Consider the following 22744-nt stretch of genomic DNA (forward strand, 5'->3'; position numbering starts at 1 on the left):
GGTACATTTGAGGATATCTTGATTGGTGAATAAAAGCTTATATGGAAACTATAATGCAGATAATCAATTTGTGGTTAACTAAAGCTAAATACTCTTAAAACACATTAATTACCTTTCTTCTGCATTACTTACATAACCTTATAATACCACAGAAAGCAAGTATGAGAACTGTCCACAGATAAATAGCGTTCTTCTTCTAAATCCTAAAAGAAAATGCAAAAGAAACTATGATAAATTTAGATGACCGATTGTTTCTATTATATTTGTCTTTGTCAAATTATATATATACATTTTTTCACATATGAGATATATATATATATATATCATATGTATATTTTACCCCCAGTTCCTAATATTTAGTCTTTGACCCTGGTTCCTGACTCCTAGCTCCTAACACTTTTTAATTTCCCGAGTAATAGGAACGTCTGGCACAGAGCCCCTAAATTCCTTTTGTTCTAATGAGGCAACTCTTGGTGGGCTCCTGGCTGGGAACTGATCACTAGAAAAACCAACCCATGGTTAAAAGCTTGGAACTTTCAGCTCAGCCTCCCATTCTCAGCTCAGCCTCTCATTCTCAGCTCAACCTCCCCCATTCTCTGGAGAGTGGAGAAGGGCTGGAAAATGAGTCAATAATCGATCATGCCTACTTGATGAAGTCTCCATAAAAGTCCTTAAAGTATGAGAGTAAGAGAGCTTCCAGGTTGGTGGACACATCCACAGGCCAGCAGGTGATGTACCCAAGTGCACAATGACAGAAGTTCCTGTACTCAGAACCCTTCTGGACCTTGCCCTATGTACTTCTTGACCTTGTTGTTCATCTGGATCCTTTTACCATATCCTTTATTTTAACCAGTAAACGTGTTTCCCTGAGTTCTGCTGTGTTTAACAAATTGAGTTGTTTAACAAATTACTGAAATTGAGGAGAAAGTTATGGGATCCTGGATTTATCACCAGTCAGTCAGAAGTATAGGTGACAACCAGGGATTTGCAATTGGCAACTGAAGTGGGGGCAGTCTTGTGGGACTGAGCCCTTAACTTGTGGGATGTGACATTAACTCTTGGTAGATATTGCTGGAACTTTGAATGGTAGTACACCCAGCTGATACAGGAGAATTGGTCAACGTTGAACCACCACCCACCAACCAATATCTGGACACAGAAGTGTTCTCTGCAACTGTACAAAGGAAAACAGTGAATTTTCCTAGAAAGTCTTCCTCAATGAAACACAACTCAATTAATTTTCTTGTTTAATTGTTCTCAACAAGAGATGAATTTGCTTGCAAAGAAATGTTTGGCAATGCTTGGAGACATTCTTTTGTTGTTATAACTGAGGTCTTTTGAGTGCATTTCAAAAGTCACACATACCTCCTTAAAGGCTGTAAGTTCTGATAACACTATATATAAATGACAAAGATATTCCTATATATACATGTATTAGTGTGTACATATTTTTTACATAACATTACACATTTATGTGGACTTCCAACACATAACAAAAAGGAGAGAAATCCTTTACTTCCTCAGGAATTGTGTTCATGAAACTGGTAAACACACAAACTCAAAAAGCCAAATTCAAATATTTTTCAATCTACAGGGATTGAAATGTGAATTACTATATTCATCTGGCCTCTCCCACTTCACCCTGTCTACCTGTTCCCTGAAAATACAGGTTACTAAGTAAAAGGAAAGCAACAGAACTTAGAGAAACACTTTACTCATGGGAAAAAAATAAAAAAAAATAAAAAGAAGGCACAAGCCCCAAAGTACAGGCAGGACTTGTCACATGAAGTCTCTACACAGCAATGGCTTTAGATACACTTATGTGGGAACATCAACTATAAGGTGTGTGGCCAGTACTTTGTTATGAACTAGTACAGTGCCATTGCTTTAAAATTCCTTATTGTTAGGGGTGGAGTGAAGATGGTGGAGTAGGAGGACACAGTTTGTGTCTCCTCACAAGTAGGGCATCGACTAGGTGCTGGTGGAGGACCTCAGACACCCTCAAGGGGACAGAAGGAATCCCCATGCCACCAGGTAGGACATGGGAAGGAAGGAGGGGGGGAAGAAAAGTTGGAGGTAGGATGGGACTGGCACCCCTGAGGGAGGCTGAGGGAGGGGAGAGGTTCCCACACTCGGAGGGGCCCACTCATGGAGTGGGGATTGATGGGGATGGAGAGGGACCTTCTGGGGATTGGGGGATCAGAGAGGAACACGGCCAGCATCTCCCCTGCCACTTGCGCCCTGGCAAGCCTCCTGGGCCTGAATCCCCCCATCTGGCCGGTCAGATCCTGGGCCTAAGCACCCCCGCTGAGGCCTCTTCCAGCCGCACGGGTCCTGGACCTAACCCCCACTCCTCAACTAAGGGCTTTTCTGGCTGCATAGGTCCCAGGTCTAAGCCCCACCACCTGCTAAGGCCTTTTCTGGCTGCGCAGGTCCTGGGCCTGAGCCTCACAGCCCCCAGGCCTCCTCCAGCCTTTTTTTAAAAAATTCTTATCTTTTAATCTTATTTTTTATTTTATTTTTTCATTTTTAAAATTTTATATATATATAGTTTTGCTGTTGTGGTTCTGTTTTGTTTTGTTGTGGTGATTTCATTTTTATTTTTACTAATGTACTTTTAATTTTTTAATTTTATTTTATTTTTTATTTGTTGTTATTGTTCTGCTCTTTTTTGTTTGTTGCCTTTTTTTTTTTTTTTTTTGCCACACTGTGTGGCTTGCAGGGTCTTGCCTGAGCTCCTGTGGTGGGTGTGTGGAGTCCAAAACACTGGAGTAAAGAGAAGCTCAGACCCCAAGGAATGTTAATTGGTGTAAGCTCTCCCAGAGGTCCTCATCTCAGCACCAAGACCCAGCTCCAACCAATTGCCTGCACACTCCAGTGCTGGATGCCTCAGGCCGAACAACCAGCACAACAGGAACACAGCCCCACAAAACAAAAAAAACGAGATGACAAAAAATATGTTACAGATGAAGGAGCAAGGTAAAAACCTATAAGAGCAAATAAATGAAGAGGAAATAGGCAACCTACCTGAAAAATAATCCAGAGTAATGACAGTAAAGATGATCCAAAATCTTGGAAATAGAATGGAGGCATGGATTGAGAAAATACAAGAAATGTGTAACAAGGACCTAGAAGAACTAAAGCACAAACAAACAGTGATGAACAACACAATAACTGAAATGAAAAATACTCTAGAAGGAATCAATAGCAGAATAACTGAGGCAGAAGAATGAATAAGTGAGCTGGAAGATAGAATGGTGGAAATAACTGCTGAAGAGCAGCATAAAGAAAAAAGAATGAAATGAGGACTGTCTCAGGGACCTTTAGGACAACATTAAATGCACCAATATTCGAATTACAGTGGTCCTAGAAGAAGAAGAGAAAGAGAAAGGGTCTGAGAAAATATCTGAAGAGATTAGAGTCAAAAACTTCCCTAAGATAGGAAAAGAAATAGCCACCCAAGTCCAGGAATTGCAGAGTCCATACAGGATAAACCCAAGGAGAAACACACCAAGACGCATATTAATCAAACTAAGAAAAATTAAATTCAAAGAAAAAGTATTAAAAGCAGCAAGGGAGAAGCAACAAATAGCATACAAGGGAATCCCCATAAGGTTATCAGCTGATTTTACAGCAGAAAGTCTGCAGACCAGAAAGGAGTGGCAGGATATATTTAAAGTGATGAAAGGGAAAAACCTACAACCAAGATTACCCCACCCAGCAAGGATCTCATTCAGATTCAACAGAGAAATCAAAAGCTTTACAGATAATCAAAGCTAAGAGAATTCAGCACCACCAAACAAGCTTTACAACAAATGCTAAAGAAACTTCCCTAAGTAGGAAACACAAGAGAAGAAAAAGACCCACAAAAATAAACGCAAAACAATTAAGAATATGGTAATAGGAACATACATATTGATAATTACCTTGAATGTAAATGGATTAAATGCTCCAACCAAAAGACACAGACTGGCTGAATGGATACAAAAACAAGACACATGTATGTGCTGTCTACAAGAGACCCACTTCAGACCTAGGGACACATACAGACTGAAAGGGAGGGGATGGAAAAAGATATTCCATGCAAATGAAAATCGAATGAAAGCTGGAGTGGCAATACTCATATCAGATAAAATAGACTTTAAAATAAAGACTGTTACAAGAAACAGGGAAGGACACTACATAATGATCAAGGGATCAATCCAAGAAGAAGATATAACAATTATAAATATTTATACACCCATCATAGGAGCACCTCAATACATAAGGCAAATGCTAACAGCCATAAAAGGGGAAATCAACAGCAACACAATAATAGTGGGGACTTTAACACCCCACTTACACCAATGGACAGATCATCCAAACAGAAAATAAATAATGAAACACAAGCTTTAAATGACACAATAGACCAGATAGATTTCATTGATACTTATAGGACATTCCACCCAAAAGCAGCAGAATACACTTTCGCCTCAAGTGTATACGGAACATTCTCCAGGATAGATCACATCTTAGCTCACAAATCAAGCCTCAGTAAGTTTATGACAATTGGAATTATATCAAGCATCCTTTCCGACCACAGCTCTATGAGATTAGAAATCAATTACAGTAAAAAAACTGTAAAAAACATAAACACATGGAGGTTAAACAGTATGCTACTAAATAACCAAGAAATCACTGAAGAAATCAAAGAGGAAATTAAAAAATACATAGAAACAATGACAGTGAAAACACAATGACCTAAAACTTATGGAATGCAGCAAACGCAGTTCTAAGAGGGAAGTTTATAGCAATTCAATCTCACCTCAGGAAACAAGAAAAATCTCAAATAAACAATCTAACCTTACACCTAAAGCAACTAGAGAAAGAAGAAGAACAACAACAAAAAACTCCCAAAGTTAGTAGAAGGAAAGAAATCATAAAGATCAGAGCAGAAATAAATGAAATAGAAATGAAAAAAACAATAGCAAAGATCAACAAAACTAAAAGTTGGTTCTTCGAGAAGATAAACAAAATTGATAAACCTAGCCAGACTCACCAATAAAAAAAAGGGAGAGGATTCAAATCAATAAAATTAGAAATGAAAAAAGAGAAATTACAACTGACAGCACAGAAATACAAAGGAGCATAAGAGACTACTACAAGCAACTATATGCAAAGAAAATGGACAACTTGGAAGAAATGGACAAATTCTTAGACAGGTATAAACTTTCAAGACTGAACCAGGAAGAAATAGAAAACATAAACAGACCAATCACAAATAGTGAAATTGAAACTGTAATTAAAAATCTTCCAACAAACAAAAATCCAGGACCAGATGGCTTCACAGGACAATTCTATCAAACATTTAGAGAAGAGCTAACACCTATCTTTCTGAAACTCTTCCAAAAGATTGCAGACGGAGTAACACTCCCAAACTCATTCTATGAGGCCACCCTGATACCAAAACCAGATAAAGATGTCACAAAGAAAGAAAATTACAGACCAATATCACTGATGAACATGGACTCAAAAATCCCCAACAAAATACTAGCAAACAGAATCCAACAACATATTAAAAAGATCATACACCATGACCAAGTGGGAATTATCCCAGGGATGCAAGGATTCTTCATTATATGCAAATCAATCAATGTGATACACCATATTAACAAATTAAACAATTAAATTACTAATAATAAAATGAAATTTAATTAAAAAATTAAATTTAATAATTAAATTATTGTCTCAATAGATGCAGGAAAAACTTTTGACAAAATTCAATACCCATTTATGATAAAAACTCTGCAGAAAGTAGGCATAGAGGGAACCTACCTCAACATAAAAGGCCATATATGACAAACCCACAACAAACATCATTCTCAATGGTGAAAAACTAAAACCATTTCCTCTAAGATCAGGAAAAAGACAAGGGTGCCCACTCTCACCACTATTATTCAACATAGTTTTGGAAGTTCTAGCCACGCCAGTCAGAGAAGAAAAAGAAGTAAAAGAAATCCAAATCGTAAAAGAAGAAGTAAAACTGTCACTGTTTGCAGATGACATGATAGTATACATAGAAAATCCTAAAAATGCTACCAGAAAACTACTAGAGCCAATCAATGAATCTGGTAAAGTAGCAGGATACAAAATTAATGTACAGAAATCTCTTGCATTCTTATACACTAACAATGAAAAATCTGAAAGAGAAATTAAGGAAACAATCCCAGTTACCATTACAACAAAAAGAATAAAATACCTAGGAATAAACCTATCTAAGGAGGCAAAAGACCTGTACTCAGAAAACTATGAAACACTGATGAAAGAAATCAAAGATGACACAAACTTATGGAGAGACATACCATGTTCTTGGATTGGAAGAATCAACATTATGAAAATGACTGTACCACCCAAAGCAATCTACAGATTCAATGCAATCCCTATCAAATTAGCAATGTCATTTTTCACAGAATTAGAACAAAAAATTTTACAATTTATATGGAAACACAAAAGACCCTGAATTAGCTAAAACAATTTTGAGAAAGAAAAACAGAGCTGGAGGAATCAGACTCCCTGACTTCATACTCTACTACAAAGCTACAGTCATCAAAAGAGTATGGTACCGGCACAAAAACAGAAATATAGATCAATGGAACAAACAGAAAGCCCAGAGATAAACCCATGCACCTGTGGTCACCTAAGCTACAACGAAGGAGGCAAGAATACACAATGGAAAAAAGACAGTCTCTTCAATAAGTGGTGTTGGGAAAACAGGACAGCTACATGTGAAAGAATGAAATTAGAACACTCCCTAACACCATACACAAAAATGAACTTAAAATGGATTAAAGACCTAAACGTAAGACTGGACACTATAAAACTCTTAGAAGAAAACATAGGCAAAACCCTCTTTGACATAAATCATGGCAAGATCTTTTTTGACCCACCTCCTAGAGTAATGAAAATAAAACCAAAAATAAACAAATGGGAGCTAATGAAACTTAAAAGCTTCTGCACAGCAAAGGAAACCATAAACAAGATGAAATGACAACCCTCTGAATGGGAGAAAATATTTGCAAAGGAAGCAACGGATAAAGGATTAATCTCAAAAATATACAAACAGCTCATGCAGCTCAGTATCAAAAAAACAAACAACCCAATCAAAAAATGGGTGGAAGATATAAATAGACATTTCTCCAAAGAAGACATACAGATGGCCAAGAGGCATGTGAAAAGATGCTCAACATCACTATTTACTAGAGAAATGCAAATCAAAAGTACAATGAGGTACTGGTCAGAATGTGCATCATCGAAAAATCTACAAACAGTAAATGCTGGAGAGGGTGTGGAGAAAAGGGAACCCTCTTGCACTGTTGGTGGGAATGTAAATTGATACAGCCACTATGGAGAACAGTATGGAGGTCCCTTAAAAAACTAAAAATAGAACTACCATATGACCCAGCAATCCCACTACTGGGCATATACCCTGACAAAACCATAATTCAAAAAGAGTCCGTACCACAATGTTCATTGCAGCACTATTTACAATAGCCAGGACGTGGAAGCAACCTAAGTGTCCATCGACAGATGAATGGATAAAGAAGATGTGGTACATATATACAATGGACTATTACTCAGCCATAAAAAGGAACGAAATTGGGTCATTTGTAGAGATGTGGTGGACCTAGAGCCTGTCATACAGAGTGAAGTAAGGCAGAAAGAGAAAAACAAATATATATTAATGCATATATGTGGAATCTAGAAAAATGGTACAGATGAACCTATTTGTAGGGCAGGAATAGAGACGGAGACGTAGAGAATGCACACGTGGACACAAGGGAGAAGAAGGGGTGGGATGAACTAGGAGATATAGATTGACATATATACACTAACATATTTAAAATAGATAGCTAGTGGGAACCTTCTGTATAGCACAGGGAGCTCAGCTCGGTGCTCTGTGATGACCTAGTTGGGTAGGATGGGTGGGAGGGAGGTCCAAGAGGGAGGGGATATATGTATCCATATAGCTGATTCCCTTCGTCATACAGCAGAAACTAACACAACATTGTAAAGCAATTATATTCCAATAAAAAATTCCTTATTATTATTATTATTATTTTTGTTGACTAGAGAGGATTCAACATCACTCTTATTTATTTGCATTCATATAGCTTTCCTGAATTGAAGAAAATGTAGTGGAATACAAATAAATCTGCTAGAAATGGCTCTTTAATTGTTGATATTGTCATAGGAGTATATGATCTGAGACCCACTTATCTGGGAGTACTGTTATCACTAAGGTGGTAACTGGGGCTTTAATATATTTATTAATAAAAAAGCTAATGTAAAAATCATATATGGTGATCTCCTCTTATCCACGGGGGATATAGTCCAAGACCTCCAGTGGATGGTTGAAACTGCAGATAGTACCAAACCAGCCCTATATAAACTGTTTTTTCCTGTACATACATACCTATGATAAAATTTAATTTGTAAATTAAGCACAGTAAGAGATTAACAACAATAATAATAAAGTAAAATAATTATATCAATATGATATTTTTTCTTTCCTTATTTAGTCAAAAACTTTCACCTTTTCACTTAAAGGAAGCACTTAATTGCTTCTCTTTGGCATATCTGAATTGCCAGAATCACTGTTCTTGCACTTTTGGGGCCATTATTGAGTAAAATAAGGGTTATCTTCACACAAGGTTATCACAAAAATAGATCTGATAACTGGGACAGCTACTAAGTAACTAATGGGTAGGATATGCTAGACAAAGGAATGATTCATGTCCCAGGCAGGATGGAGCGGGACGGCATGATAATTCATCATGCTACTCAGAACAACTGCAATTTAAAGCTTGTGAATTGTTTATTTCTGGAATTTCCCATTTAAATTTTTTGGACCACAGTTGACTGTGGGTAACTGAAAGCACAGAATGTGTAACCATGGATAAATGGGGAACTACTGTATCAGTTCATAACATAATTTGCTATGAGATACATCTAAAAATTAATGATATACTGACAATAATTTAAAAATACCTCTTATTTATAGTTACAAGTCAACTATTTAAAACAGGTTAAATTAAGTTAAAACATCAAAAATAAGGCAAAATAAAATGTAACAGGGATGATTATTTAAGATTTACTAATTTATCATTAAAATCAACTTACTGGGCCCGTAACAATTGGTTTTATAATCTGAATACCAGGAGAAGAACAACGTAGTTCTGTCTTGGGTGATCTAGCATTTAAAAACAATGGGAAAGGAGAAATAAGTATAGATGCATATGAGATTCCCCTACTACTTTTTAAGCCTAAAAACTTCCATTCTTTGCTAATAAGAAAAATAAAGAAATATAGCAATAGTTTACTTCTCTCCTATTTTCAAAGTGATTTTGTCTTTCTTTTCACATCTATTAATGAAAAGAAATTTACATTAAACCACAGCCTTGAATCTGAACGTCCACACTATATGAATGGTTTTTACACATACACTGAGTTTCACAGCAAATATCTTACCTTTTATTTTTTATAGAACAAGTTCCTGGCACACTCCACTCAGAAAATAATGTTCCTTCATACTCTAACTTAATCTGGAAAAGAAGGTAAAATAGCTCAAACAAAAATCTGCTCTAAAATTTTTTATCTCAGTGTTTAGATGTAGGGCTCAATTTTCTGAGTCATTATTTAAAGAGAGAATAACTAAAATTCAATCCCTTTGAAATTGTACAAGTAAAGGAAAAATAACAACTTTTATAGGACACTTCAATAGTCTCCCTCCAACTATAAGATTTTTATTTTATTTTACTTCAAAAGTAATCTATTAAGTGTCTAGAAGGTGACACTTAAGGTGATACAATCATCATAACTTTCTTCAGTCGCATTTTCCTTATTTCTACTTTTTTTCCTGCTTCCACATTCTTTCATTTATAAGCTCTTTCTTCCTGGAAGTATGCTCATACACTTTCTAACATTGGTTTTACTTGAATGGGGATTATAATACCAGCTATCTCATATATTTGATGTTATAGGATTAATGACAGTGTATAAGAAGATAAAAGAGAAAAGTTCACCAGAAGCTATGATACAACCCTGTAGTATATAAAGCAAAATTTGATAGAATTACTAGAAGATATTTTAAAAGTCACAAATATAGTGGTAGACTTTAACACACATTTTTCAAGCCATAGATTAAACCTGAAAAAAAGGTAGTTACAGTTGACCCTTGAACAACTCAGGGGTTAGGGGCACTGACACTCCACGCAGTGGAAAATCTGCCTATAGTTTATAGTTAGCCTTTTATAGATGCAGTTCTTCAGTATCTGTGGTTTCACATCCACAGGTTCAGTCAACCTTGGATTGTGTAGTACTTTAGTATTTACTATTGAAAAAAATCTTTGTATAAGTGGAACAGTTCAGCTCAAACCTATGTTGTTCAAGGGTCAACTCTGTGTGTGTGTGTATTTCTAAAATTAACCAATACAAAATATATTCTTTTCAATCTCACATAGAACATTTACCAAAATTGACCACATTTACAAAGGAAGTGTTAGCCAATCTCAAAGTATTATTATCACACATACTGTGCCTTTGATATTAATGAAATAAAATAATTAGAATTTCTCATAAAGTTAATCAGAAAATATTTTAGGATATTTGTAATCTTTAAAAACAACTACTTCTGAATGATTCATGGAGTAAAGCAGAAATCACAATGAAAATTACACAATATTTATGAATAAACAATAAAAGCAGTTGATGTTATCAAAATCTGTAGCATGTAAACAGGCCTTAAAGGAAATTTATAGCCTTAAATATATATAAAAGAAATAAGGTAGTTTGAAAGTGAATAAACTCAGTTTTCAGTATAAGACGCTAATAAAATAACCACAGAGAAAACCCAAAAAAGTAAAAAGAAGAATACAAGAAAGAAGAAAAATTGGAATTTACAAAAGGAAACAAATTGGGACAGATGAGTGGCGATGTAATATTTTAATCTACTCAAATTTCCTTATAAACACGGAGAGAACAATTAGTACAGCTCCAAAAAAACACTGGACAACATCAACAATAAAACTCAGTGACAAGGTATCCCTCAAAATCCCAAAATAAAATGGGTTGAGACAGACCAGTTAAAACTACCAGACTCATGTGATATCAGCAAGAAAGCAAAAGAAAGCAAGTATGATAGGCCTTAGAAGAAAACACCTCAGTCAATGATAGGTATTCAGTGGCAACCATGGCAGGACAATTTGAGAATAGCAACTCTAAACAGAGGGATTTTTACACTTTTCAATTTCTAAGTAAGTGCAAGAGGTCTCTGATAACGTCTGAAAGGGCAGGAGGAACTGGGACCTATCCTGGGCATATATCTGGAGAAAAACATGGTGCAAAAGGATACATGCACCCCAATGTTCATAGCAGCACTATTTACAATAGCCAAGACATGGAAGCAACCTAAATGTCCATTGGCAGAGGAATGGATAAAGAAGATGTGGTACATATATACAATGGAATATTATTCAGTCATTAAAAAGAATGAAATACTGTCATTTGCAGCAACATGGATGGACCTAGAGATCGTCATACTGAGTGAAGTAACTCAGACAGAGAAAGAAAAACATGGTATGATATCGCTTATATGCAGAATCTAAAAAGAAATGATACAAATGAACTTATTTACAAAACAGAAACAGACTCACAGACTTAGAGAATGAACTTATGGTTACCAGGGGGGGAGGGATGGGGGGAAGGGCTAGTTAGGGAGTTTGTGATTTACATGTACACACTGCTATGTTTAAAATGGATAACCAACAAGGACAGGGAACTCTGCTCAATGTTATGTGGAAGCCTGGATGGGAGGGGAGTTTGGGGGAGAATGTGTAAACCCATCTAACATTGTTCAAAATAGAGTAGTAGTGTCAAGGGCCACTAGCAAGTCTCCTTCAGACATCCAAGGACTAGAAAATTACTGAAGACAAAAAGTTACAGATTCTCAGAAAAACCACATCCTATAGAAGCACAGCCAGCTCAGATACAACTGTGGACCAAAGTAGATATGAACCCACCCCCTCTTTCCTGCACCTTGCCCTTTGAAGCCCAATAAATGACTCGAACCCCCACCTTCAGTGCTGATGCCACTCTATGCGTCTAGCCCCTTTCCTCCCTTGGAAAGTGAATAAAAACGTTCTTTTCTTCCCTTGTTAATACTTCTGTGAATTCTTTCACAACCTGTATCGGCTCAGCTAACAGAATGGATACATGTATATGTATGGCTGAGTCAGTTTGCTGTGCACGTGAAACTATCACAACATTGGTAACCAGCTATACTCCAATATAAAATAAAAAGTTTAAAAAAAACAAACAAAAAATGAAATCAATGAACCAAAGACACCTTCCAGGACAAAGATCCATAATGAAGAAAGATACAGGAAAAAGAATACCAACTGAGCTGGAAAGGGACAATAAGAACAAAGGAAAGAGAAACTACAGATAAATGAGGGAGGGAAACAGAATCTGGAAATCTCAGAAAGTATTAGCCTTATTTTTGGACACTCTACAAAACAACATAAGAGGTAACTCTAAAGGTTAGAAAAGTTATTTTGACCCACCACTCCCTCCTTAAAGAGCAAGAAAATTAATTTCATGCTTTAAAAAAAAATGAGCCATACAAAGAGGATCACGGTAAAATCACACACAGTTATAATAAGAAAAAGTAGAGAGTAAGAAACAGAATAACATCTCTGTAAGACCATACTCCATATATATATACACATACACACACACACACATACACACACATACATATATATTTTGGTCATGCCGCACGGCTTGCGGGATCTTAGTTCCCTGACCAGGGATTGAACCCATGCCCCCTGCAGTGGAAATACAGAGTCCTAACCACTGGATCACCAGGGAATTCCCCTCAATAAATAAATTAAAGCTGTAATGTAATATGAGGGTTAGTTTTATGTGTCAATTTGGCTAGATTATAGTACCCAGTTATTTAATCAAATGCTAATATAGGTTTTTTTATGAAGGTATTTTATAGATGTGGTTTATATCTACAATCAGTTGACTTTAAATAAAACAGAACACCTTTGATAATGTGGGTGGAGTCCCTTTCGATCAGTTGGAAGCCTTCAGAGCAAAAACTAAGGTTTCCTGGAGAAGAAATTCTGCTTCAAGACTACAGCATTAATTCTTCCTCGAGTTTCCAGGCTCCGGCCTGACCTATCAAACTTGCCAGTCCCACAATCACATGAACCGATTTCTTAAAATAAATCTCTTAATATAAACATGTATAAATTCTATTGGTTCTGTTTCTCTGGAGAGTTATGACTGATATACCAATTATTTCAAAATGAGGCAAAATAAATAAGAAAGTGATAGAAATTATGAAAGAAAAATATAAATCAGAATTTAAAACTCATAAATTTAAAACTCATAAGCTAGAGCTCAGGAAAAAGTAGAAATAAAGAAAAAGTCAATTTAGAAATGAACTAAATTAGAAGCAAAATTGTGAATAAGCCTAATAAATAAGGTTTTGAGATAAATAGAAGGTTTTCTAAAAAAAAAAGAGATGAAAAGTGACTCAAGAATAAGTGACAAATATTAAAGATAGGCAAAGAAAATCCAATATATACACAGTTGTGAAGAAGAAAACGTAAGTGATTGAGACAGAACAATAACATTAACAATAACTCAAGAATAATATGTGAAAAAAATAACTTGAAACAATGTATTGAAAGGGTGCAACTCATACCTAGGAAAAACAATTAAGAATGATTTTTTAAAAGACCAACCCAGGACCTATATTAATAAAAGCATTGAACCTGATAAGAAACCCTTTGGGGATCCTGACAAAAAGAACAAGTTATTTACAAGGGAAAGAATATCAGATTTCCAGTAGACTTTTCAGGTGTAACACTTTATGTCAGAGACAACAAAGTAACATCTGTAAAAAGATATAAAAATATTAGCCAATAACTTTTATATCCAGATACACCAACTTTTAGATAAAAGTTCACAGATAAGGTCTTATGACTCAAGAAATATTGCTCTTATGAGCCCTTCCTGAGGAAACTACTAGAAAAAGAGAAGTTCAGACCACCAAAATGACTGCAGAGACATCAACATAAGGACTGATGTTAAGTATTAAATAGGAATTATTCTGTAGAAATATGTCTACATGGTGGCTATTAAAAATGAATATAGTTGCTAATGACTATACTTTGACAATGTGTCAAAACATGAATGCTAGGTGAATTATGGTTAGTCCAGGTTAACAGTGGCCCAATAAGTTCAACTCTCTCCACACATTTCCCAAAAAAAGTACACAGATCAACAAATAAAACCAAGAAAATTCTACATTACAGCATACCTAGAAGACAAAGTACAATACAAACTTCAAGAAACCTGTAAGTAAAAGAAAAAACAACAATTTTTAGCACAGCTCTCACTCAAGCCCCTGTCATAATCCTTTGTGGAGAGTAAAAGAGCTTCTGAAAAACTGCAGAAAACAGAAAAGACATGAACAGAAGTTTAAGATTGAATTTAAATCACCCACAGAAAGAGAAAGTACACTCTAAGTGCAAAAAATACTGCAAAAAGACTCCTGGAAGATCAGAGCACTGATTATGAGGAAGAGACTTAAAACTGTGTGAGAGCTGAGGTGGGAGCCTCAGAAAGGCATCACTTTTGGAGCGAAGAAGATAAAGGAAAGGAGGAACACCCTTTGGAAAGCGAGTGGTGAAGGGAAAGAGAAGCAAGGGGGAGAAATTTAGGATATTACAAGCTAATAAAAAAACCTCAAAGTAAATACAACATCCCCAATAAGAATCCATCAATTAAAGAAACTGCACATTGCTACAATGAGATAAAAAAGTAAACTTTAACTAGAGATCTTTTAAACTAATCCAGACTGCCAACCTATCCATGAAATTCATAAATATAAGCAGTCTTTATCTATACAAAACTACTATAAGAGAATAGAAAACGAAAATAAAAGCATTTCAGTTAATAAAACTGCCTTCAAAAAACCAAACACAAAGCAGAAGAAAACTGCAAACTAACATCCTAAACTGAATTAAATATCCTCAAACAAGTATTTGATGATGAGAAGAAAAATCGTGAATTATAAATTTACAAACAAGGAACAGAAATGAACCACAAGTAGAAATAAGAGTTGACAACTAGGAATGAAACAGATGATTATAAAGGAAATGAAGACTAAATTAAAAGATAATGATGGGAGATTACATTTAAATAAAAATTGAATAAAAGGCATTGAAGAAAGACAGAAAAACAACCAAGAAAATATAAATGAAGTAAGTAAAGAACCAGAGAGAAAATGATTGAAGTGGAAAGCAGACAGAAAAAAAACCAAATCCAGCATCTGTATAATTGGAGTCCGTGAAGTTGAAGAGCAAAATAATGGGAAAATAACTAATATTTATATTTGGTTTGTCTTTTTATTACTGAATTATAATAGTTCTTCATATATTCTAGACACAGGTCCCTTATCAGATACTTAATTTGCAAAAATTTTCTCCCATTCTGTGGATTGTCTTTTCACTTTCTTGATGGTGTCCTTAGAAGCACTATAGTTTTTAATTTTGATGATGTCCAATTTATCTTTTTTCTTTTGTTCCTTGTGCTTTTGGTGTCATATCTAAACTATTGCCTAATCCAAGGTCATGAAGATTTTTCCATATGATTTTTTTCTATGAGTTTTATAGTTTTAGCTCTTATACTTAGTTCTTCTATCCATGTTGAGCTAACTTTTGGATATGGTCTGAGGTAGGAGGCCACCTTCATTCTTTTTCATGTGGATACCTCATTGTCCCAGCACTACTTGTTGAAAATACTATTTTTTTTCCATGGAATTTTCTTGAAGTAATTGTGAAAAATCAATGAAGTTTTAATTTCTGGACTCTTCTATTCCACTAATCTATTTTCCTATCCTTATGCCTATCTGACACTGTCTCAATTACTGCAGCTTTGTAGTAACTTTAGAAGTCAGGAACTGTGAGTCTTCCAACAACAAGTCTTCTTGTTCTTTTTCAAAACGTTTTGCCTATTCTGGTTCTCTTGAATTTCCAGGTGAAATTTCATACAAAATTACAATCAGTTGGTAGTTTTAATAGTTTTCTTTTTAATGGATTCCTTAGAGCTTTCTACTTAGAAGGTCATGTCATATACAAATAGAGGTAGTTTGTTTCTTCCTTTCTGGTGTGTATGTCTTTTATTTCATTTTCTTGCCTTAATGCCTTAAATGTGGACATGGTGTTTATATTTTTAAAATTTAAGAGTCATCATTTTTACATACACATTGAAATGTTTATAAATAAAATATGTCTATGCTAGTTTCAAAATAATAAAGGAGGGGATAAAGTAGGTAGTAGAGTCAATGAAACAAGATTGGTCATGAGTTGGTACTACTGAAGCTGGCTGATGGGTATATAAGGACTTATTAAGTATAATAAAATAATTTCTATATTTTATATATGTTAAAATTATGCTAAGCTCTATACTTTTGTGTATGTTTAAGTTTTTCCATAATAAAAAGTTTTTAAAATGTGAGTTTAAAACAGAGAACAAGTTCTGTGGCAATTACCAAACTTATATACAAACCTCTCTAATGATGTATAAAAATTGGTATAGTCAAGTGGCTTCAGAATGTTTCAAAAATGCTTACCAACTTCCAATATTTTAGGTTATTTGGGGTTATTAAACAACAAAAAAAATGAAATCCCACTTAAATTCACATAGAGTGGAGAGAGTTTTTTTGAGATATAATTGACATGTAACATTATATTAGTTTCAGGCATTCAGTATAATGATTTGATATTTCTATACATTGTGAAATGACCACAAGAATAAGTCTAGTTAATATCCATCACCAAATATAGTTTAATTTTTTTTCTTTTGATGAGAACTTTTAAGATCTACTCTCTAAGCAACTTACAAATATGCAATACAGTATTGCTTAACTATAGTCACCATGCTGTACATTACATTCCCATGACTTACTTATCTTATAACAAAGTTTGTACCTTTTGACCCCCTCCGCTAATTTCACACTCCCCCATGCCCCAACTCTGGCAACCACCACTTTGTTCTCTATATATATGAGGTTTTTTTTTTAATTGATTCCACACGTAAGTGAAATCATATGGCATTTGTCTTTCTCTGACTTATTTCACTTATCATAATGCCCTCAAGGTCATAAATGTCAACATTTCATTATTTTATGGCGGAATAGTATTTCATTGTGTATATACACTACATTTTCTTTATCAATTCATCGATAAGACATTGAATTGATGAGATACTTAGGTTGCTTCCATATCTTGGCTATTGGAAATAATACTACAATGGACATAGAGGCATAAATTGAATATCTTTCCAAGTTAGTACTTTCATTTCCTTTGGATAAATACCCAGAAATGGAATTACTGGATCATATGGTAGTTCTGTTTTTAATTTTTTGAGAACCCTCTATAATGTTTTTCCATACTAGCTGCACCAATTTGCATTCCCAATAACATCGCACAAGAGCTCCCTTTTCTCCACATCCTTGACAACACTTGTTATTTCTTGGCTTTCTGATAATAGCCATTCTAACAGGTGCAAGGTGATATCTCACTGTGGTTTTGATTTGCATTTCCCTGATGGTTAGTGATGTTGAGCACCTTTTCATGTACCTATTGGCCTTCTGTACGTCTTTGGAAAAACGTATATTCAGATCCTCTGCCCACTTTTAAAATCAAATTTTTTGTTATTTTTCCCCTGTTGAGTTGTATGATTTCTTTATATATTTTCTATATTAACCCCTTATCAGATATATGATTTGCCTTTGAGCTGTTCCCTTTTCATTTTGTTGATGGTTTCCTTTTCTGTGCAGAAGGTTTTTGGTTTGATATAGTCCCATTTGTTTATTTTTGTTGCATTTGCTTTTGGTGTCAAATCAAAAAAATCATCACCAAGACTGATGTCAAGGAGCTTACTGCCTATGTTTTCTTCTAATAATTTTATTGTTTCAGGCCTTACCTTCAAGTCTTTAATCCATTTTAAGCTAATTTTTGTGTATGGTGTAAGACAGTATTCCAGTTTCATTCTTTGCATGTGGCTGTCCAGTTTTCCCAACACCATTTATTAAAGAGATTGTTCTTTCTCCCTTTTATAAACTTGGATACTTAGTTGTAAATTAATTGGCCATATATGCATGGGTTTATTTCTGGACCCTTTATACTGTTCCATTGACCTATATGTGTTTTTTTGCCTATACCATACTGTTTTTATTACTATGGCTTTGTAATATAGTTTGAAATCAGGAAATGTGATACCTCTAGCTTTATTCTTCTCTCTTAAGATTGCTTTGGCTGTTTGGAGTCTTTTATGGTTCCACGCAAATTTTACAATTGTTTGTTCTATTTATGTGAAAAATGCAAATGGAATTTTGATAGGAATGTCATTTAAATGTAGATTACTTTTGGCAGTTTGGACATTTGAACAATATTAATTATTCCAGTCCATGAGCACAGAGCATCTTTCCATTTATTTGTGTCTTCTCCAATTTCTTTAAGACATTATCATATCTTATAGTTTTCAGTGTACAGATTTTTCACCTCTTTGGTTAAATTTAGTCCTAGGTATTTTATTCTTTTTGATGCAATTCTAAACAGGATTGTTTTCTTCATTTCTTTTCCTGATATTTCATTATTAGTGAACAGAAACACAACACATTTTGAATATTGATTTTTTTTATCCTGTAATGTTACTGAACTCGTTTATAAGTTCTAACAGATTTCTGGTGGAGTTGTTAGGATCTTCTATATATAATATCATGTCATCTGCAAATAGTGACAATTTTCATCCTTTCCAATTTGGATTTCTTTTTTTTTTTTTCATGTCTGATTGCTGAGGCTAGGACTTCCAATACTCTGTTGAATAAAAGTGGAAAGAGTGGGCATCTTGTTCCTGATCTTAGAGGAAAAGCTTTCAGCATTTCACTAAGTATGAATGAAAGGGGTTTAGCTGTGGGTTTGTCATTTATGGCCTTTATTAGGTTGAGGTCCATTCCCTCTCTGCACACTTTGTTGGGGTTTTTTTAAATCATAAATGGATGTTGAATTTTTTCAAAAGCTTTTCTGCATTTGAGATGATCATATGATATCTATCCATCATTTTGTTAATGTGGTATATCACACTGACTGATTGCTGTTTAACCATCCTTCCATCCCTGAAACTGAGTCCCCCTGCCAAGTTTATGATTAACCTCTCTATCTAAAACGTCATTCCCGGGCTTCCCTGGTGGCGCAGTGGTTAAGAATCCGCCTGCCAATTCAGGGGACATGGGTTTGAGCCCTGGTCCAGGAAGATCCCATATGCTGTGGAGCAACTAAGCCCGTGTGCCACAACTACTGAGCCTGCACTCTAGAGCCCGCATGCCACAACTACTGAAGCCCGTGCACCTAGAGCCCATGCTCAACAAGAGAAGCCACCCAATGAGAAGCCCGCGCACCACAACGAAGAGTAGCCCCTGCTCACCACAACTAGAGAAAGCCCGTGTGCAGCAACAAAGACCCAACTCAGCCAAAAATAAATAAATAAAATAAATTTATTAAAAAAATAAAAATAAAAATAAAACGTCATTCCCTGTCTTACCCCACGCCTTGATTGAAGAGTAACAAAGAAAAGGGGGATTGAAACTAAGCAATGCCCAGATGGGCCTTTCTCGGTAACAGACCCCCTACATGCTCCCCATCCCTCACTTAAAGAAAAATTTCAGTCTCCTGAAATTTCCCTGAGTTGCAAAGTCTGGTTCAAGGATTAATGATCAAAGGAGTGAGATCAGGCAGAGACAAAGAACAGCATTCAGGCAAGAGAACTGGTAATAACTTAAACAATAGATCAGCCATATAGCAGAGTCACAGGACTTTTAGCTCCTCCCTGAAGGACACAGAAAGTAATGTCTGACACACATTCCTAAGCTGTTTTTACAGAAACCAGACCCCCACCAGATGAAAACTGCTGACCACAAGCACATAGATCCCCAAACTGGTTAAAACCAGGTTGATGATTGAAATTCCTGAAACATTACCCTGTTACCTCACCATCAACCAATCAGAGAACTGCGCACAAGCTGATCACGCACCCTGTGACCCTCTTCCTCACACTGTCTTAAAAAACCCTTCCCTGAAAGCCATTGGGGAGTTTGGGTCTTTTGAGCATGAGCTGCCCATTCTCTTTGCTTGGTGCCCTACAGTAAACTCTGTACATTCCTTCACCACAACCCAGTGTCAGTAGATTGGCTTTGCTGTGCATCAGGCAAGTGGGCCCAAGTTAGGTTTGGTAAAATCCCTAGAATAAATCCTACTTGATCATGATGTACGATCCTTTTAATGTACCGTTGAATTTGCTAATATTTTATACTGCTTGCTAATATAATGTACTGTTGATCTGCTAATATTTTGTTGATAATTTTTGCATCTTTGTTCATTAGGGATATTGGCCTGTCATTTTCTTTTCTCATGGCATCCTTGTATGGTTTTGGTATTGGGGTAATGCTAGCCTTGTAAAAAGAGTGCGGAAGTATTTCTTCCTCTTCTATGTATTGGAACAGTTTGAGAAGGATTAGTATTAATTCCTCCTTGAATGTTTTGTAAAATTCACCAGTGAGCCATCTGGTCCTGGACTTTGGTTTGTTGGGATGTTTTGATTATTGATTTAATCTCCTCACAATTAGTTTGTTCAGATTTTATATTTCTTTATGATTCAGCCCTGGAGGTTTGTATGTGTCTAGGCATTTATACTTTTAGGTTGTTAAATATGTTAACATGTAATTGTTCATAGTAGTCTCTTATGATTCTTTGTATTTCTGTGGCTATCAGTTGTAATGTCTCTTTTGTTTCCAATTGTATTTCTTTGACTCCTCCCTTTTAGTCTGCTGAGTCTAGCTAAAGGTTTGTCAATTTTGTTTATCTTTTTAAGGAACTAGCTCTTAGTTTCATTGATTTTTCTATTGTTATTTTAGTCTTTATTTCATTTATTTCTGCTATGATCTTTGCTGTTTCCTTCCTTCTACTAACTTTGGGCTTCATTTAGTCTTCTTTTCTAGTTCCATGAGGTGTATTGTTATGTTGTTTGAGAATTTTCTTGTTGTTTTCTCTCTCTCTCTCTCTCTCTCTCTCTCTATATATATATGCATTTAAGTTTTGAACCTACCTCTTAGAACTGCTTTTGTTGCATCCTGTAAGTATTGATATGTAGTATTTCCATTTTCATTTGTGTCAAGGTATGTTTAGAGTTCTCTTTTCTTCTTTGACCCATTGGTTGTTCAGCAGCATATTGTTTAATCCCCATATATTTGTGAATTTTCCAGTTTTCTTCTTGGCATTGATTTCTAGTTCCATACCATTGTAGTCAAAAAATGATGCTTGATATGATACCAATCTTCTTAAATTTTAAGACTTATTCTGTGGTCTAACATATGACCTATCCTGGAGAATGTTCCATGTGCACTTGAGAAAAATGTTTATTCTGTTTCTTTTGGTTGAGAAGTTCTGCATATATCTGTTAAGTACATCTGGTATAATGTGCCATGTAATCTTGATGTTTCCTTACTGATTCTCTGTTTGAATGATCTATTCATTGATAAAGGTGGGGTATTAAAGTTTCCTATTATTATATTACTATTTCTCCCTTTGGGGTCTGTTAATTTTTGCTTTATATATTCAGATGTGCCTATGTTATGTATATAAATAGTTACAAATGTTTAAATAGTCTTGTTGGATTGACCCCTTTATCATTGTCTTTGCCTCTTATTACAGTCTTTATCTTAAAATATATTTTATCTGATACAAATATAGCTAATCCTGCTTACTTTTGGTTTCCATTTGCATGGAATACCTTTTTCCATCCCTTAAGTTTTAGTCTGTGTGTGTCCTTACTTATAAAGAGTCACTCTTAGACAGCATATAGGTTGGTCTTATCTTTTTATCCATTCAGCCACTCCATGTCTTTTGATTGGAGCATTTAGCCCATTTACATCTAAAATAATTATTGATAGGTATGTATTTATTACCATTCTGTTAATCATTTTCTGGCTGTTTTGTTCTTCTACATTCCTTTCTTCTTCTCTGCTCTCTTTTTGTAGTTTAGTGACTTTTTAGTGGTTTGCTTGATCCTTTCCTTTATCTTGTGTGTATCTACTGTAAGTTTTTGTTTTGTGGTTACCAAAAGGCTTACATATAAAAACTTACAACAGTCTATTTTAAGTTGATAACAATTTAAGTTTTATGACAGTCTAAAGCTCTACATTTTTATTCCCCCACCCCCACATTTTATGATTTTGATGTCACATTTTACATATTTTTATCCTGTGTGTCCCTTAGTGTAGTTCTAGTTTTTACTACTTTTGTCTTTTAACATTCATACTACCTTTATAAGTGATTAATCCACTACCTGTACTATATATTTACCTTTCCAGTGAGATTTTTTTCTTTCAAATATTTTCTTGTTACTAATTAGCACCCTTTCTTTTCAGCTTAAAGAAGTCCCTTTAATATTTCTTGTAAGGCAGGTTTAGTAATGATTAACTCCTTTAGCATCTGCTTGTCTGGAAAACTATCCTTCCTTCAATTCTGAATAACAACTTTGCCAGGTAGAACATTCTTGCTTGGAAGATTTTTTCTTTCAGCACTGTAAATATATGGTGCCAGTCCTTTCTGGTTTGCAGTTTCTGCTGAAA

General features: G+C 35.1%; 1 protein-coding gene across 1 annotated transcript in view; it reads right to left on the bottom strand.

Moving 5' to 3' along the window:
- CATSPERE (catsper channel auxiliary subunit epsilon) overlaps nt 1-22744 on the bottom strand; it is a 422009-nt gene that overhangs the window by 375179 nt on the left and 24086 nt on the right. Inside the window, exons 3-5 of the mRNA XM_082341607.1 lie at nt 9508-9581; nt 9160-9229; nt 133-203 (exon numbers count right to left, since the gene is read on the bottom strand). Of these exons, the coding sequence (XP_082197733.1) occupies nt 133-203; nt 9160-9229; nt 9508-9581 (215 nt within the window). The remainder of the gene's footprint in view (nt 1-132; nt 204-9159; nt 9230-9507; nt 9582-22744) is intronic.

This window comes from Balaenoptera borealis, assembly GCF_965194805.1.
Source record: "Balaenoptera borealis genome assembly, chromosome: 1".
In the NCBI taxonomy this organism is placed as follows: Eukaryota; Metazoa; Chordata; class Mammalia; order Artiodactyla; family Balaenopteridae; genus Balaenoptera; species Balaenoptera borealis.